The sequence below is a fragment of the Engystomops pustulosus genome, chromosome 2 (genome assembly GCF_040894005.1).
Source record: "Engystomops pustulosus chromosome 2, aEngPut4.maternal, whole genome shotgun sequence".
Classification (NCBI taxonomy): Eukaryota; Metazoa; Chordata; class Amphibia; order Anura; family Leptodactylidae; genus Engystomops; species Engystomops pustulosus.
In genome coordinates this window covers 247,854,197-247,874,571 of record NC_092412.1, presented here as the reverse complement: position 1 = coordinate 247,874,571, position 20,375 = coordinate 247,854,197, and the positions used below count along the sequence as shown (strand labels likewise).

The 20,375-nt window shown below is 40.3% G+C and overlaps 1 protein-coding gene across 1 annotated transcript in view; it reads left to right on the top strand.

The window, feature by feature from the left end:
- The window catches only part of HLCS (holocarboxylase synthetase), a 128,258-nt gene that overhangs the window by 37,163 nt on the left and 70,720 nt on the right, over nt 1–20,375 (top strand). The window contains exon 7 of the mRNA XM_072138744.1: nt 18,498–18,769. Within this exon, the coding sequence (XP_071994845.1) occupies nt 18,498–18,769 (272 nt within the window). The remainder of the gene's footprint in view (nt 1–18,497; nt 18,770–20,375) is intronic.

Sequence of the window (20,375 nt, the reverse complement as noted above, 5' to 3'; positions counted from 1 at the left end):
GTACAAGGGGAGATTACGTGAAAATTGGTTATGACCTGAAAAAAAGCTCCCGGGTTACAAACGTAGCCAATGGTGTTATCTCGGCTATTTTTGTCACTTTGAAGGGAGCACTTATATGGCCCCCTCTCCATTCTGCATGGATATGAGATAGGGGACCCCCATTCTCGATATATATGTCCCACATCTATCAGGTAACTTATGACATCTCCTGTGCAGATGTTTTAAATATTCCTTTAATTAACAGCCTTTAGAAAACGACCACGTTTGTTTAGCAGCAATTATTAGGCCTTGGACACGGCCACGCCCTTGGAGCACCATGATGCTCATTTGCATAAATAAGTTTCTCAGAAATGAAAGGAAATCTTCCATCACAATCCATCCTGATAAACCAGGGACACTCACTCATAGATCCAGGCACTGTTATATTAGTTATCCATGGCCTGGGGGACATTATCAGAGCCCCTCTGTGCTGCAGCTTCACAGGCTGTTACAGTGTGCAGGAGCACTCTCCCATCCCCTCTGATATTACAGCAGGGAGAGGGAAGTGCTGAAGTAGCAAAGAGAATGGACTCTAGGTTCACTCTGCGAAATCCACCAATCACATGGAACTTTTTTCTGACCGATCTTGCTATTGGGTAACGGGCTTTAGGCTCGTTAAGATTTGGTAGCATTTCACAGACCGGAGACTGGGGAAAGGGACTTATATATGATGCTAGGAGTCCCTGCACTACAACAGGACAACCACGCCTTCCCGTAGTCTTGTATTCCAGATGCAGGGACTCCTTGCATCATATATTCTAGGAGTACCTTCCCTGTTGCGTGAAATGCTGCGACCAGGGGCGTAACTTGGAGAGGCAGAGCCCCATAGCAAACTTTTGAATGGGCCCCACTTCCCCCTTAAAAAAACATACACATATGAACATATACATTTATATGCTCATATTATACACAAACCATTTGTATACTTATGTACATACAGTTCCTCACTCACAATCTTACAAACATACACACATTAATTCATTCATGCACACACATTTATGCACACATACACTTATGTATACAGTATATACACATCTTATACACATAGAATGGGGCAGATTTACTTACCCGGCCCATTCGCGATCCAGCAGCGCCTTCTCTGCTGTGGATTCGGGTCTTCCGGTGATTCACTAAGGTAGTTCCTCCGACGTTCACCAGGTGGAGCTGCTGCGCTGAAGTTCCCCCGAGGCCCGCCGGAATGCACTGAAGTTCGCCAGCCTATACCTGGTGAAGGTAAGCGCGAGTCCCGCGACAGTTTTTTTTTTTTTTTTTAAATGCGGCGGTTTTTCAGAATCCGTCGGGTTTCCATTCAGCCACGCCCCCCGATTTCCGTCGCGTGCATGCCAGCGCCACAATCCGATTGCGTGCGCCAAAATCCCGGGGCAATACAGGGAAAATCGGCGCAAATCACAAATATTCAGGTAACACGTCGGGAAAACACGAATCGGGCCCTTAGTAAATGACCCCCAATATATGTACTTCTTATATACACCCACAGTGTTCACACATCAAATACACACCTATAGTATACTGTATACACATCACATATGCACACACATATAGAGAATATACACTTCACATATACCCACACATACAGCAAATACACACATACATACAATACCATATACTGACCTACAGCAAATACACACACACACACCATATATACACACAAATACAGCATATATACACATCACATATACACACACATACAGCAAATACACACATACATACAATACCATATACAGACATACAGCAAATACACAAACACACCATATATACACACAAATACAGCATATACCCATCACATATAGTGCACATAGACGGCAGGCCCCCTGACACTGCAGGCCCCATAGCAGCTGCTATGACTTTTCCGCTGTAGTTACTCCCCTGGCGAGCACCATATTATGGACATGTGATACCCTGGATAACTAGGCGGTACACCACAATGGAGGGGGAATCTAATGGGAGGATTTTGTATCCAAAACAGAAATAAGGGACAGTTTTAGATTCTAAATATTTTTGATATTTTTTTTTTTTACTACTCCTTATACTTCATGTTATGTGGGTCTTCTATATTTATTTGCTCAGTAGTAATATAAATATCGTGTGTATGGGTGCGGAGCGCCCTAGTTGGGGCAGTGCTGTGCGAGAACAGCGCGGCTCATTCAGTGCCCTCGGCTCCTGAGTAAATATACAGGCCGCCCCGCAGACCCCAATGTGTTTTTCTTGTATTATTTGGCTGTTTTCTTATGCAGCGGGTGTATCACTACGCCGGGCTATTTGCTCGCAGATAGAGTTTAGCTCTTGACCTGAGTGTTTTCCTATAATAAACACAGCGGTGATGAGGGGAGCCGTTCCGCAGATTGCTTCCAGATCAACCTATTTCACAAGCCACAGGTAACATGAAGGGTGAGGGGACATCGGCATCGGGAAAGCACCAAGATGTGCTCAAATGGGTTTCCTTAAATGCCCCCCCTCCCCCCTACTAGATGCTATGGACCACTGAAATGCATCTTTTCAATGGATTTTTTTTCCGATTAATTTTTTTAAAATATTTTGTATCCCATGGGTCTGATTCTAGTCACTTGACCCTGTTTCCTCTCCTCCTTCACGTTGTAGATCACATGTAATATACCAGACAGGATTTTCTTTGCATCTCCTTACCCTCCACAGTGTGGGTCATCCGTGATGTCATGTGCTTGGGCCGACGTAAGTAGAACGGCGATGAACAATGTGTCGGACAGATTTAGAAAATTACTTGTCTCCTTTTGTGGTCTCAAAACTGAAGTAATTATTGGATTTGGGTTCATATTGAACCATGAGTGGAGGCTGGTCAAGCCAGGAGGTCTTATGGTCTGAAGGCCAATCAAGCCAAGAAGTATCTTGGGTTGTGTCCATTGGGAGCCAAGAGGTCTACTGGGTTGGGGGCAGATTGAGCCAGGAAGTCTGCTAGATTGGGGGCAGATCGAACCAGGAGGTCTAATGGTCTTGGGAAGATGAAGCCAAAAGGTATATTGGGTTAGGTCCATTGGGGGCCAAGAGGTCTGCTGGATTGGGGGAAGATTGAGCCAGCAGGTCTACTGATCTTGGGCAGATCAAACCAGTTAGTCTGATGGGTGGGCAAAGATCGAGCCAGTTGCTTTTCTGGGCGGGGACAGTTTCAGCCAGGAGGTGGACTGTCCGGATTAGATTGAGCCAATAGCTGTATGGGGTGGAGCTAGATTGAGCCAATAGCTGTATGGGGTGGAGCTAGATTGAGCCAATGGGTGTATGGGGTGCAGCTAGATTGAGCCAATAGATGTATGGGGTGGAGCTAGATTGAGCCAATAGGTGTATGGGGTGGAGGTAGATTGAGCCAGGAGGTGTATGAGGTGGAGCTAGATTGAGCCAGGAGGTGTATGAGGTGGAGCTAGATTGAGCCAGGAGGTGTATGAGGTGGAGCTAGATTGAGCCAGGAGGTGTATGGGGTGGAGCTAGATTGAGCCAATAGGTATATGGGGTGGAGCTAGATTGAGCCAGGAGGTGTATGGGGTGGAGCTAGATTGAGCCAGGAGGTGTATGGGGTGGAGCTTGATTGAGCCAGGAGGTGTATGGGGTGTACTGGATGGGTGCAGATTCAGCAAGAAAGGGTGAAAACTAGGACCATAAAATTGCAGAAATATTGTATTCCTGAAAATGTAGTAGAGCGATGGCTGTGGATTGTCTCACACACCCATACCACATGTAGAGTGTGTGTGGAATAATCATGATATGAAGTATGTTTTATGCTATAGTACATTATTTTAGTACATCGAAGTGAATGAATTGTTTTATTTTTGGATTTTTCAAATTTTGATTTTGAACTTTGTGGCAAAAAAAACTTTGAGAAAAGCTCAAAGAAAATGAAATGAACCGTTATGTTACATTGTAGTCATGGTAGCCCTATGCATTTGTTGCACCGTGGTGCATCTCCACGCGACAAAGGTTATTTATTGGCCTGGACACGTCCAAGATGTGTGGTCCCGGCCTGTACATAGAACTGCAATAATAGGGTTGTCTTTCCTAAGTGAATGGATATGATGGATGCCCATAGCCACATGGTCGTAGTCTTGTGAATGAAGAGATTGACGGCTCCGATAAGGAGAGACTTCACAAGAAATGAAATGACTGTGAGCACGAAAAATGCGCAGTCAGGGGCTACAAGGCTGCCTTTATACATTACACATAGGTCGTCATGTTCTAGGTGATCCGTCTTAGACAAGTTGTCCAGCTTAAGTTTCTAACAAGTTGCCTAAACCTGTGACCCTGGCAGCTCATCGGGGCCACATTTTGAGATTTCATCCATATTCATCAGGTCAGCGTGTAAACAGGGAGACGGACGAGGAGCGCCAACTCACACATAAGGCATTGAATAGGGTAGATACTGGGATGTTTTTGTTTATTTGTTGGCCCAATTTCTGCAACATGGTCAACTTTTTTACATTTTTTTTTTTTTTTTTTTTTCATGTTCTAAACTTTTTGTGTGAGACCAATCCAATAATAGGGCTAGGGCTTGCTTGTATACTACTACTAGTATAATTATGAGTATAGCAGTCACTTCTTATATTTTTAGTTTATTTTTTGGGGAACTTTTATTATTATGTTTATACTAAAACATAGAAAGTAGATTTTGTGACATATATATATATATATATATATATATACAGGCAGTCCCCGGGTTACATACAAGATAGGGTCTGGAGGTTTGTTCTTAAGTTGAATTTGTATGTAAGTCGAAACTGTATATTTTATAATTGTAGATCCAGACAAAAAAAAATTTGGCCCCAGTGACAATTGCAATTTAAACATTTTTTGCTGTAATGGGACCAAGGATTATCAATAAAGCTTCATTACAGACCCCTTACAGCTGATTATTGCAATCTGGGACTATAGTAAAGCATCCAGAGAGCTTCACCAGAGGTCAGAGGGGTCTGTCTGTAACTATGGGTTGTCTGTAAGTCGGGTGTCCTTAAGTAGGGGACCGCCTGTATATATATATATATATATATATATATATATATATATATATATATATATATATATTAATATTATATTAGTTCCATTACCATTACCGGTACTTCTATTCCATATTTGTTTATTACCTTTAGTCCATTTAGTCACGATTATCGTTAGTTGAAGTTTAAGTGATTTTATGCCTTTTTTTTTTTTTTCCCCCCTTTAATTTATTTTCTTGACATTTTCGTCACATTTTGACTATTTTTGGTCTAGATCTTGGTCATTACTTTATCCATTTTATATGATTTTTTATGTTTACTTAAGTTTTGTTACATTTATGATAGATACATATTAGTGTTTTAGAGTCATGAAATTTTAATCATTTGCTTTTTTTTTACTTTTTTTATGAAAAAAAAAATACTATACTTTTATCCATTTTAGGGGAAACTGCTCTAAAATGAGCCAATACCTAATAATAACACCTGGAAATCCTAATAGGTAGACCTGGGAGTCATAATTTTTGTGAAAGAATTGTTGGATTTTTATGGGTCAATAAAGTTTTATTGAGCAGATTATATCAAAGAGATACAAACTACAAAACACTGGGCGAATTATAGACGTATGCAAATTCCATCACACAACTACATTGGACAGTAGAACATTGTAGTATCGGGGGCAGGTTCCAGTCAAGAACGTATTTATCATGAGTTTTTGGATTTTTAAGCCTTTGATTATATCATATATTATTTTTTCATTTTTTGATGTTCCCACTTATACTGTTCCATACTGTTATTATATTCCCGGACCTAAAATATCAAAAATACTAGTTAATCTACAACTAATTTATTTTTTCTTTGTGTAAATTGTTTAGATTTTGGATATATATATATTTTTTTTTTGGTAAGTAACCAAAATTTGACTGTATGTAGGTTTTTGTTATTGATTTATATAATATATAATATTATATTTATATACTTTTTGTTATAGATAACCTGTCGTCTGTATAGTTAGTAATTACCAAGGCATCTGTAACATTATTGTCCTATCTGGTGTAACCTTGACCAGGTTAAGACTCTTATGTTCTCTGATGGGTGTTATGCGTCGAGACGTAATTAGCCCGATTTGACTCTCCCCATTGTATTTAATAAACTTGTATACATTGTATCCCTCAATTACATTAATTATTTTTTTTTAAAATTTAGTTTTAAAAAAAATGTAAATTGCATTTCCAAAAATAATAAATGTATCCTGTTTAAAATTGATACAACGTTATTGATTCTAAATACTTTGGGTTTTTTTGTAAACTATAAAGCAAGTATATACCTTAATATATCGCTATCTGCCTAACCAGGGACTGATTAATTAATTATTAACAATATTTAATGAAAGTTTTGGTGATTCAGATTCGAACGATATCCTTTTATTTACTATTTGTCAGTATGTGTTTTTAAGATTAAATGCATATTATTTATTAGTATGTCATTAAATTAGTACCATCAATAATTACAGTTACGGTATTATTCTTGTACATGTACGAAAAATAATACATTTTTAATTTTTATTACACTTTGGTGATCTAAAAATCCTCAAATAATAATATAATAGAAAATATTATAAATACATAAATATTAATATTTATTACATTATACTACAGGCAGTCCCCGGGTTACATACTAGATCGGTTCTGTAGGTTTGTTCTTAAGTTGAATTTGTATGTAAGTCGGAACTGTATACAGTATTTTGAATTGTAACTTTTTTTTTTTGTTTTCTGTGACATTTGGATTTTAAAAATGTTGGATTGTCATAAGAACCAGGATTAGCAATAAAGCTTCATTACAGACTCCTGTGATAACTGTTATAATTGTTTTTTGTAGCCTGGGACTAAAGTACAATAAATTACCAACATCCAGAGGTCTGTTTGTAACTAGGGGTCGTATGTAAGTCTGTTGTTCTTAAGTAGGGGACCACCTGTATTTGCAAATATTTGTACAAGTTAATTAATTAAAATGATGCTTCAAATTTTTTTTATAAACAAATTTACCTTTTGCACAGTTTTTTTTTTTTTTTTAGTAGACATAGTTAGAGGTTTGTAAAATATTAACAGTTTATTTCCAGGCTACAAAAAAACAGATCTTTCAACGTTTTAAATTAATTTTGTAGTTTGGCTAAAAATTTTTTTTAGTACAATCATGTAACATTTGAATAATTTTGTGTAGATCCATATTATGGTGGATTTACTCATTCACACAAAAATAGTTTTTTCCTACCTTTCTTTTGGTGCATTTTATGTCTGCAAAAAATAACTTGCCGTGAGCAGAGGTCGCAGTTAGTTATAAATGAAAAGGGAATTTTCAAACACACACTGGTTTTTTTTGTGACTTACTTTTTTTTATTGCATTTATAGGTTTTTATTGTTTTTTAAAAAACGGCATGAAATTGGTATTTTATTTTAGGCATTTTACATAGACTTATTTGTGTGGGAAAAAAAAACATAAAATCATAATTTTAGTGACCCTTTTATCCCGCAAATCACCCTGAAAACAAAAAAATTCTTAAGTAGAAACAATGAATTTGTGATATTATTTACAAGCACAGAACATCCACAAACAACTCGGTATAAAGGAAAGTCTAAAGCTGGTTACATACATACTAAGGAATACTTTTTTTATGGATATTTTTGGGAAAAAAATTAACAGAAGCAATGTGTAGAAAAAATTATATACACTTATATGTTCACTATTTTTAGTGGAAGAATGAAAAAAAATTATTTTTTATTTTTTTTTTCCCCACCATCTCTTATCATCGTATGAAATGTAGTTTTTGTGTACAGTGTGAAGACAATAAGAAAGTAATTTCACCATAATGTTTTATGCACAATATATGGTGAATGGCAATAACCATAAATCAAAAACTCATTTGCGTATTGTTTATACTTAATTTTTTATCTTATCTTATTTTTTGGTTTGTGCTTTAGGTGCATTTATCATGTGTGGAAATGTAACACTAGAGGGCACTAAAGATTGAGAAAATTTTTTTGTTGTACTTGTATGAGACACATTTACCAGCTTATTAATTCTTATACATTTTACATATTTTTGCACTTTTTTTTTTTTTTTGCAGTGCTATTTGTAAAAAAAAAACAAAAAACGTTTTTTATTTTTAAATAAAAAAGATTTTTACATTTTATTTCAGTTATTTTAGAATTGAGACTGTGGAAAATTCATTAGCTTATAAATATAAAAACTAGTTTCTTCGGTTTGAAAGTTCGAGAGAGTTTAGTTAATTTTCAGTATTCTACTAAAATTATCTACATCTATTACCTGAAATACTGTTTTGTTTTTTTTTTTTAATTTTATTTTTGGTAATCTTGGGATATGGCGATTTTCCTAAAAAACTATTCTATCGAATATGCCAGTGATGGCGAACGTTTTAGAGATCGAGTGTCCAAAATGAGACCCAAAAACCACTAGCTTTTCCCAAAATGCCAACACGGCAATTTAGGCAGTAACAAACTTATTGCTACCAGAATCTTTGAGCTCCAATCTGACCCTGTCTACACCTTTTCACTCTTCAGACAGGACCATGCAGCACAGGATGGGTCACTTTAAAATACCAGGGCCCTACTTGGACTTGGAGACTGCAGGAAGATGCCATGTCTGGTATACTCTGTGCCTGGGAGACTGCCCGTGTGCCCACAGAGATGCCTCTAAGTGCCATCTCTGGCACCAGTGCCATAGGTTCGCCACCACTGGAATATGCTATTGAGTTGAAGGCGCTTAGGCTGAGCATAACCTAGCTCCGAGGGCTTATAATAAATTCCCGCCCCCAATATTCTTAACATAGCCGGGACCCGCCTTCTGATCACTCTGAAAATCTTGGGGAGATTTTCCTTGGTTGTGTAAAGTCTCAAAGCGCATTGGGCAAGATTTTCAGACTGACGGCCGACGGAATAAATTATCGGACCACAGAGCCAGGAGGCGCTCAGGCGACGTAAGCCTGAGCACCTCCAGCTCATTAGCATATTTTATAAAACTGTTTTATAAAAGGTTTTAAAAAAACTGTATTGGACAGAAGACATCTTGGTGAGTAAGTACATTATAGGACCCCACCATTAGTATAACATTGTATGATCATGAACATGATCCAGTCATAGACCTTTAAAAGGGTACAAGCATAAGTCGTATTCAAATGGGTCATTAAAATATAAGCTAATATGTAATTAGTTGTAGAAGAAATTTGCTGTGGACATAAACTGTAATTAAGAATTAAAATGTTACCGGCCCTTTAATTAATCTTAATTTCCTCCATGTGGAGGAGACACAGGACAGAAGATGCCGCTGGTCACATGTCCACATCACATGTCCTGCTCATGCCTGGGCAGGTCATGTGATCAGCACTATGTTTGGCTGTAGTCGGTTGGTTGCAGTGCATCCAGTATGGCTGCTGCTGTGGTGAGGGTCATCTCAGTGAGGTGATGTGCAGTGATGACAGTTACACATCATTACTGTGGTAACAAAGCATGACTGTCTGTTATATCATCACTGGGAGTAGAGCATCAGAGGGAGGAGCTGTTACTGAAAAATGAAGGATCACGGGAGTTGTAGTTGTAGATGGCTCCGCCTACTTTAGAAAGGCCATCAAATTTTGTGAATCATAAAAGCAAATTATTTAAGCTCAGTTTTGTAAATAATGACATTGTGGCACATTTATTTACCCGGTCCCTGCGTGATTCCCGAGGTGCGTTGTCCGACGAGGATTCCGAGCTGCCGCGATTCAACAAGATTGTGTGCCCGATATCCTGCATGTGTCGCTTCCCCTCTGAGGTCCGCCGGAGTTCACCTTCTTCTTCCCGGTGTATGTGAGTGCTTTGTCTTGAATTTTAAATTCTGCGCTTAGTCCGGATCTATCGCCGGATCTGTTGCCGTGATTGCGGCAAAATCTGATCGCGTGTGCCAAAAACCCCTGGTAAATGCAGCGCAAAACGGAAATAGTCGGGAAACCCGACAGAAATGGGGTCCGTGGACCCTTAGTAAATGTGCCCCAATGAGTTTTGTAGTATTCACTTATTTATAGCGTTATGCATTTATTTAGATAAAGTGCAGCTTAGTTTGGGAAGTATTTTAGGATTCGGTAAAGATAGATTTGGGTTTAGCAACCTGCCGTTAGATCTGCCTTTAATAGGTAGATTTCTGATGATAGGTGGTTTCCTTTCACAATTATAAAATGGGTATACCATATATATTCGAGTATAAGCCTAGTTTTTCGGGTCGGCTTATACTTGAGTATATACGGTAGATTTTTATTTTTCATTTTCTTAATCAAATACAAATATAAATATATTTTGAAAATGTAAAAAGAATATAAATTAAAAAATATATATGAAATGTACAGTATTTTTCAGACTATAAGGCGCATCGGATTATAAGGTGCACCATTAATAAATGCCTGCTAAAATGTCTAGCTTCATATATAAGACGCACCTGATTATAAGGTGCACCTGATTATAAGGATGATTGACCAGCAGGTGGCAGACCTGTGCACAGTTCAAGGCAGCTGTTACCTGTAAGTACGGATCATATATAAGGCGCACCTTTGATTTCTGAGAAAATCAAAGGATTTTTTGTGCGCCTTACAGTCCGAAAAATACGGTACCCTTTGCACAAAACTTCTAATATTTCTATTTTTCTGTACCATGCTATCAAATCTGAAATACAAAACGAGATTGGATCCAACACTCAAAAATCCAGTTTTTTTGGATTTTTTTTTATTTTCACATCTTTATAAAATTCCAACACATTGGGGCACATTTACTAAGGGTCCACGGACACACTTTCGTTGGATTTTCCGGCATTTTCGGATTTTGCACGGCTGTGACAGATATTTAGCAGAGGATTGTGTCGAATGCGATCGGATTTTGGCGCATCGGCGCCGGCTTTCATGCGACAGAAATCAGGGGGGCGGGCCATCGGACGATCCGACTGATTCGGACTGAGCACAAGACACTACCCTTACATGCAGCGGGAAGAAGAAGGTGAACTCCGTCGGACCTGAGCGGGGGAAGCGACACATGCAGGATATCGGGCGCACGATCTTAGTGAATCGCGGCACAGGGCATTATCGTCGGACAACGCACTTTCTGTGAACTTCATCAGACGGGTAAGTGCCCCAATGTATCTATGTGCGAGAAAAACGTTTGGAGTAAGAGCGTTTTGTGAACACTTAAAACGTGCTGATACGTTTATTCTTCCTGATTGATACCCGCGGACAACTAACCAGTAAGCTCGAAAACAAAAACTTCTTGTACTATGAAATCTGCAGTTTGTGTGGTGTTCCCTTGTGAATGCTATACGTGTACATATCACCTGTGTGGTCACCGGGATCATCCAGAAGATGTTTTATTACGTGTAAACAATAATATTTGCTTAGTCTTGTGGAATATCTTGGAATTCCACTCTTTGCTCGGGGGTCACTTGTCTTCACCTCCTCATATACGGCCACACCTGTTAAAATAATTTGTCATACAGACTGGGTCATATTTAAAAAAAACTTTAGCACAGTAGAAAAGCTAGTTTTGAATTCCACAATCTAAAAATAAGTGAAATTTTTGATTCTCTTTTTCAAATTCTAAAAAATAATTTTCTATTTGGTTCGAGACCAGGGATGTTCTAAGAAATGTAACCTAGATTGCAGCTAACACGAAGATCATTGGCCTTTCTAGGAAATTGGTCATAAAGTTCTTTGGGGATGGAATCTAAGACATTAATATCTTATGACATCTGTCTTCCCAAAAATTTTAAGGAAAGTTAAAATGAGTAGAATAAATCTAAAGGATTAAAATAAGTAAGTGCAAAGAAGACAAAAGTTAGGACTTTCCTAAATTTCCCACACTCCCGAAACGTGGTTCTCTGGTTCGTGTAGGAAGTAGTATGACCCTTAGGTTTCTCACTCTCTACGACCCCAGGCTTCCTCTACTGGGAAGACTGACCCTAATTTGTAATCCTATGGGGATGTTTTGGAAGCGCGTAGCACTGATAGGTCACTTAGGCTAGGGGTGGCCACTTGTCCTTGACCTTTGCACACTCTAAGTCTAACCCAAGCATGAGGGACTGGTCGGGGCCTTGTCTGCTAGTAATAGACCTCATCCGTTTTGGATTGACTTGACTTTTGTTCTAGGGTAACATTAAAATACTGAATACATAATATATTTTAACCACAATTTCTTAGTTAAACATGGACCCAATCAAGATAAAGGTTTCCTTATTTTCCAACAATGTAACGTGACATCTCTTGTATTGATGATAAATTATAAAGCACAAGAACAGAATTTCTTTGAGATTTCAATTCTGAAAACTGAGTTGTGAAGGCGGCTCTGGAGTCTTATACAGGCTGTCAGTCACCGGTAGTAGATATCGGCACTAGATAAGCAAGATTTGATAAAATAACTGAGAATTTTGAGGGACCAAGAGTTAACCTAGCTTGACTCAACACCACGAGAGGTTTGCTTCTTTGATTGTCAAAGATGGGCGTGGATTAAGTGCTATGGTTATTATAAGTATTGTCCTTATTAGAGACAACTCTTAAAGGGGTATTACCACAAAGACAAAATTCTAATATACTTAGGATAACAAAAATAACACCTTCTCTAATTCGGTGTTATTAACAAAAATACAGTATTGGAATCCCTTCTGACTATGGTCCGGCAGATACCTCTCATGAATAGCTTCTCTTGAGCATTGTAGCGTGCAGACAAGACCAGCACTACAAACTGTACTGGACTGGAAAGCAGCGTTCATAGGCCTTCTCTACAGACTACAGACACGATAAGGTCTTGATCCAAGGGGAGCGGGAGGCATAGCAGAACTGACAGTGTGTTTTATAGGTGAGGTAGCAGTGTGTCATTGTGTCTTTTATCCATCTCATGACTGTGATTTGTCTCATCTCTCTTTTTTATGTTAGATATTAGTAGAATCTTCAGAAGCTAAATGAAAGTGTAGCTATACCCTGTACCCTGATAATCTAAGCACATTGTCAGCACACTGCATCCAATAGCACAGAGGAATCATGAAGTGTGTACTCAACTAGTGCCCACCCACATTGCTGAATCTTACACTGACCATCACTGAGTGATAGAAACAAAAACAGCAATAAAACTAAAAAATTGTAAAGTAAGGGGGTTAAATATTATCTTTATTTTGTGAACATCACTAGGGGATTAAAATCTGAGAACTTTATTACTTGTAAAACCCTTTTAAATAATACATATGGCATCATTAAGTCAAGAAATTCAGGTCTGACCAGTCCGATCCCTAATGGTCATTGCATAGTAGCCAATATGACATATTACTTCCATTTAGAGGGATACTGGTTAAAATAATACATAGAAGTGGGGGATTAATTGGCCTTATTTTTGCAAAAAAGTCAAAAGCTAAGAAATAATGTAGGGGACGGCTAAGATGATGGTAAGAGGCATAGATGGATTAAGTTTGCATCAGATCAGGGATCAATGAAAATAAGAATCAAGAAGTCGAATAATATCACCCGGAAGACACAATGGGGCACATTTACTTACCCGATTCCGCGGTGCGTTGTCCGACGCTGATTCGGGTTCTGCTGGGATTCACTAAAGTCGTGCGCCCGATGTCCACTAGGTGTCGCTGCTGCGCTGAAGTCCGCCGGAATTCACCTCCTCCCTCTCGGTGTATGTGAGTGCTATTTTTGCGACACAATTTTTTTTTTTAAATTCCGCGGCTTTTCAGAATCCGTCGGGTTGTCCCACGCCCCCCGATTTCTGTCGCGTGAAAGCCGGCACCAATGCGCCACCATCCGATCGCGTGCGCCAAAATCCCAGGGCAATTCAGCGCAAATCGGAAACTTTCAGGAAACCCGGTGGAAAAACGCGCTTCGAACCGTTAGTAAATGTGACCCAATGTCTAACTTTCTGAGGCACCGATGAGCAAGGGGTTGTAAAACCACACAAGGAGATAGTGTGATTGGTTGATGAGGACTTTGCCCTTTATGGAGCTGGGAGTCGCAGTGCATGCGTAACCCTAGACCAGTGATGGCGAACCTTTTAGCGGCTGAGTGCCCAAAAAGACACCTAAAACCCCTCTTATTTATCGCGAGGTGCCAACCAAAAATTAAAGCAGTAACTAACTGCTCTCTGTTCTTCAACAATCATATTGGCCTCCTGATGACAGCAACACAGTAGAAATATGGAAAGTTTGCATAATTTTAGATTCTTTCCAGTGCCCCTCTGTAGACCTGTAGGGGCCAGCAGAAGGTCCTTCAAAGATAATTCGGCCCTGTCTATTCATTCTCCCTCTTCCTACAGTCCCAAGTAGCGAAGTTAGTATCAAAATATGACTGAAAGCAGCATTTTCTAAGTTGCTTGGAACTGCAGGAAGATTCTTTGAGTCCTGTCTGGTGTTCTGGGGCGATGGCCCAGGTGCCCAAAGAAAGGGCTCTGAGTGCCGCCTCTGGCACCCGTGCCACAGGTTCGCCACCACTGCCCTAGACGCTCAAAAAGAAAGCCAGAAACCAGGGAAAATTGGTTGAGAAAGCTGGTCCCGGTCCAATGATAGGAGTAGGACATCAGCCACATGGAAGAGAGCAGCAGAATGATGGTCACAGGAGGTTGTGGTTGGCTGACGTGGTGTAGCTTATGACCTTAAGTCCAAACTTGGTGGTGGACATGGGCTGCTTCTCGTTGCCATTCTGGACGTAAGATGTGCCTAACATTTCGGTTGGCGTGCACAACTTTGTCTGGTATCTCCTAATTCCCTTTCCATTACATCAGGAGGATGTGAAATGATTGGATTTAGCAGATTTGCTGTGTTTTTGAGAAGAATTTCCTGAGAAGTCCATGTGCTGTCCGCCCTTACCGTGTTATGTTGGTCTAAAGAAGACAACTCATGTGTGGCCCGGCCGTGCCGGTGGCTATTACTTGACAGGCGCATAGAGGACTATTAAAGCCGTTGACTAGACCCTTCAGGAGTTGAGGACACTTACAGGAATTGCCAATGACAAATATTATTTTTAAAGAGAAGTTCATCACCCAAGTATCAGTAGCTGTGAAAATAAGCTCTGCTCTCATTCCTGAGCACGTCTGTAATTCCTTGGGAGATTTGTGGCAGGACGTTTGGAAAAGTCTGACTTTGGAAAATCTTTGTCGCTGTACTAGTGGGAGGAGATCTTCAGAGGGATGAGCGAGGCTGGTGATATATCTCCAAAACTTGGTTGTTAAACTTTTCAGGACTGAGAAATTGTGGGTTTACAAGAAATATTACCCCACAATTATATGGTGAAGGGGTGTCAAGCTCTCGCCCACTGGCCAAACGTGACCCACAGTGATATATTTGGCCAATGAGAAAATACCAAGTATCTACTAGTGCAGGCCCGCTGGTACTACATGTCCCACAATGCTCTGCTCATGTGGTGGTGTGTCAATCAGAACCCAAAAGTTCCTTCCCCTCTGACATTGATTAGCGCCCTCATACTACCAGTCACATGACCAAATGGTAGGAGAAAAAACGGAAGCTTTCTAGATAAGTGGGAAGCAGAATGTCACAGTACAGGGATAATACACACAGTGATGTCACAGTACAGGGATAATACACACAGTGATGTCACAGTACAGAGATAATACACACAGTGATGTCACAGTACAGAGATAATACACACAGTGATGTCACAGTACAGAGATAATACACACAGTGATGTCACAGCACGGGGATAATACACACAGTGATGTCACAGTACAGAGATAATACACACAGAGATGTCACAGTACAGGGATAATGCACACAGTGATGTCACAGTACAGAGATAATACACACAGAGATGTCACAGTACAGGGATAATGCACACAGTGATGTCACAGTACAGAGATAATACACACAGAGATGTCACAGTACAGGGATAATGCACACAGTGATGTCACAGTACAGGGATAATACAGACAGAGATGTCACAGTACAGGGATAATACACACAGTGATGTCACAGTACAGGGATAATACACACAGTGATGTCACAGCACGGGGATAATGCACACAGTGATGTCACAGTACAGGGATAATACACACAGTGATGTCACAGTACAGGGATAATACACACAGTGATGTCACAGCACGGGGATAATACACACAGTGATGTCACGGTACAGAAATAATACACACAGTGATGTCACGGTACAGAGATAATACACACAGTGATGTCACGGTACAGAGATAATACACACAGTGATGTCACGGTACAGGAATAATGCACACAGTGATGTCACGGTACAGGGATAATGCACACAGTGATGTCACGGTACGGGGATAATACACACAGTGATGTCACGGCACGGGGATAACACACACAGTGATGTCACAGCACGGGGATAACACACACAGTGATGTCACAGCACGGGGATAACACACACAGTGATGTCACAGCACTGGGATAACACACACAGTGATGTCACAGCACGGGGATAACACACACAGTGATGTCACAGCACGGGGATAACACACATATATGTGGCACAGGCATGAAGATATGTTCATGGATGTTGTGTTGTTGGATGTCTCTGTTGACCCACATAACATGAGGCGAGGGGCTACATTGTGGCCGTGGACCTTGTATTTGATCTGTATATGTATAATATATATATATATATATTAGTATGTTCTTGTAAGGTCACTTATATTTGGAATCTTGCTGCAGTTCATTGTGATAAAGGTGTTCTGTGTAAATGATGGAGCAGAAAGCGTCTGTCCGGGTTTATTTCCTGCGGGATGTTGAGGTTGGATGTAACGGCGCGGCCAGAATGTAATCAGACGTTACAATGTGGATTGTAGATAAACCGCATAGTGATGGGAACCTGACGGGGCTGATGTGATACAGACATATGGTCTTCTGCCAATGTGATACCTGGCTCTACTATCCATGAAGGAGCTAACCGCATGCAGCTCCGCGACCCGTCCTATCACGGGTCATGCTTCCCAGTCCCAGAATGGGCTCAGCACGGAGAACTGCATCATATTAATCGCTGTTACATCATCTTTTCAGCAGCCTCAGAATTCATTACAAGGCTCGTCCATCATGAAGTCCAGCACAAAGGCAAAATCTGCCGAAATCTGAGATCCGGACAATAACCATTGCAGTTCATAAAATCATAAAAAGGACAAACGTATATAAGTATATCGATAACATATAGTTTTGTATACCTGACATAAAAAGAAAAATCAGAAGAGATAAAAAAAAAAAAAAGGTAAAAAAAATCGGGTGGGTAGGGGGTTGCAGATTTCAGTAAAGAAAGGCACAAGTTCCACCAGCCGAGACCAGAGAAGCAGCAGAAAACAAATGTGGCCTTACCCGTTATCCATGGACCACTTCCTTCTAAAATCAACTCTTACAATTATGCTAATGAGCCTGAAAGGCTATGGGCGTGTTATCAGACCCTCTGTGTTGTAGATTGACCGGTTGTGCTGTGTGCTCTCCGCTGCTGAGATTATAGGAAGGGGGGGGGGGGGGGAGGGTGAGACTGAGACGTACTGCGGCAGTGTGTAACAACAGCTTGTGGAGCCGGAGCACATCGGGCTTCTGTAGCATGCCCATAGCACTTCATGCTCATTAGCGTAATTTTACAAGTTGATTTTAGAAGACTTTAAGAAGATCACCAAAGTCGCAGTGCCAGTATCTACGAGTAAGTGTCCCTGGTTTATCATGCTTGATTTTGATGGAATATTTCCTTTAATTTCTGTCATTTTTGAGAAATTTATTTATGCAAATGAGCTTCTTAGGGCGTGGCCGTATCCACTGGTGCTCTCGTTTTTACACTTTAGACACCAGACAGTCCTACTTCTTTATACAACGATTGATGATGTACTCGGTAAGAGGGATAGAGCATTGGCAGATGTGTTCCCATCCAACCTTGAGAGGGCTTTAGGTACTGTCACCCTAAAGATTCATCTGTAACTCCATGGCTTGTATGAGACCTCTACGAAGACAAACTTCTTTACGTACTACACTTATACCAATCTTGTGTCAAAGACTCCCCCCCCCCCCCCCCCCCCCATTGTTCCCCTTCCTTCTGGGGGCATATGTTTTGCCGGTTCTATTGTAAGGCTTCTTTTGGCATCTTGATCAATAAAGTTTTGTTGAAACTAAAGTGTCCTGCACAATGCTCTTTATCTGGTAGACTCCATGTCTGAAATCAAATTGGGTTATACTTTGTATTATAGTTCCTGAATATACCTGTTCCTCTTCCACTTTGGCAGATGGGACGTAACTTTGATTGATTGGGGCCCTCAAAATGCCAAATCTGCCCCTCCACAAGAATGATCATTCACAACAAGAAAAGATTCTGCAGATGGCGAACAATTGAAACATAAAGTCTAATAAAAAGTTGTAGCGCTTATTGCTGTCACCATAACACTAAGTAATGAGACCCATTTGTCATGGTCACCAGTCATTTTTGTCTTTTTGTGTCTTCTACAGGAGGACTACCCTGATGTTCTCCAATGGGTTCAATCAAGAAGAAACAAAAATGGTTTGATAAAATCCAGCAAGATGTCTCTGCAGATCTGTGACTCCCCGCTGGCCGGTGTGGACATCACTCCATCTCTAGCTCCACTTGTCACTGGAGAAGAAAGCTTCACGTCTGAGGACTTCAACCTGGACAAATATCGTGAGAATCTCCAAACTGAAAAGCTGGGTAGAGTTGTGATGTTTTCAGAAGTCACCACCTCCACCTTCAATCTTCTCGATGGGTAAGGTCAACATAGAGTTCTTTCAAGGTTCCTTCTTCGTTAACCAAATCTCATCTTTACCAGAGAAACCATGAATGCAATACTCCTGCAGAGCCACATGGCAAAGTCCTATTAAACATTTTCGAAGCTTGCGGTTTTAGGGACAAATTTTTTTCCAAGATCTGTGTCACTTTAGGTAAAATTTATTACATGAAGTGACTTGATTGAGGTTTCTATGTTTTAGGTTTCATCTCCGAGACCATGACACAAAATTGTCCACCTATTTTCTCAAATGATAAGAGGGGGGTGTTGATCCTGGTCTCATTTTGGTTAATACCGTATATACTCGTGTATAAGCCGGGTTTTTCAGCACAAAAAATGTGCTGAAAACCGTCCCCTCGGCTTATACACGAGTCATACATAAGTCATGCAGTCATAAAAAATATTTAAAAAATAATAAACTTATATACTCACCCTCCGGTGGCCCCGACCTGCAGCGCTGCACCCCGATGTCCGTGTGGGTCCTCTTCTGGCTTCCGCGCCTATCTTCTGTCTTCTCTAACTTCATGCTGGGCGCCGCCATGTTTTTCCTCCAGGCGGCGCCTAGTATGATGTCAGCAGCGGCGGGGTCTTGGCTTATACTCGGGTCGGCTTATACTTGAGTATATACAGAAGATAGAAGTAGAGAACCTGATCCCCCACCAACTAAAATACACTACAACATGCATGAATGTAAGAGATTCTTGTGCTGATTCCTTAACAAGCCAAAGCTCTGTTCCTACATGCTCAGGGCCATGGATTAATTTGGGTGGTGGATGCCCAAGACTGTCCTGGTCTGTATTTTACTTTGTTGGAAAGTCTACCTTCAATAGAATCGGTCATGTTACAAAATCAATGGGACATTGATGTATTTAGGGGGCACGCCTCAGTCCAACAGGGAAAGCTGTGGACTGCCCTTGTAAGAGCGGGAGTCAAAAGGGACCATATAGGGATAGTATATTCTCCCCCGCTTTGGAACCCCTGATCTCCAGCCCGTGGGTGCGTTTACGTCCGAATAACGGTAAGAGTACTTTTTTTTTACTAATTACCCTTGCCCGGATGTTGCAACTTTATTCAATATTTTGGAGTGCTTCACTTCTACGCTAAGGTAATTGTGTTACAATAATTGATACGGGGCACGGGGCACTTTTAATGTGTTTTTTATGGTTTTTTTAATTTAAAGTTATGAAAAATAGCACAAAAAGAGGGTGAGTGTTGCTAGTATTAAAACATATGATTGACTGTGAGTTTATTCAACCAATGGTTGGCTATTTTAATATTCCCAAGAAGTCAATAAAAGTTTTAATCAAAGGGACTTCTTGGGGCCCATATCATTATAAAACCACATTTACCGATCCCTACGCGGCTCCTCCTGGTCTCCACACCACTTCCTGGGTGTTTCCCGATACAACTGGAAGCACAAGTGTATGAATCCTGCCTCAATGATTGGTTGAGTGTCTTTTTCAAGTGTTTCCTAATGTCTAGGAAATGCATTCTAGTGGGGACTGGAAGCTTTGGTACTGAAGTGACGGGAAGGTATGAAGTACCACCTAAAGAGCATAGTTTTTATTTACTGAAAAAAATCCTT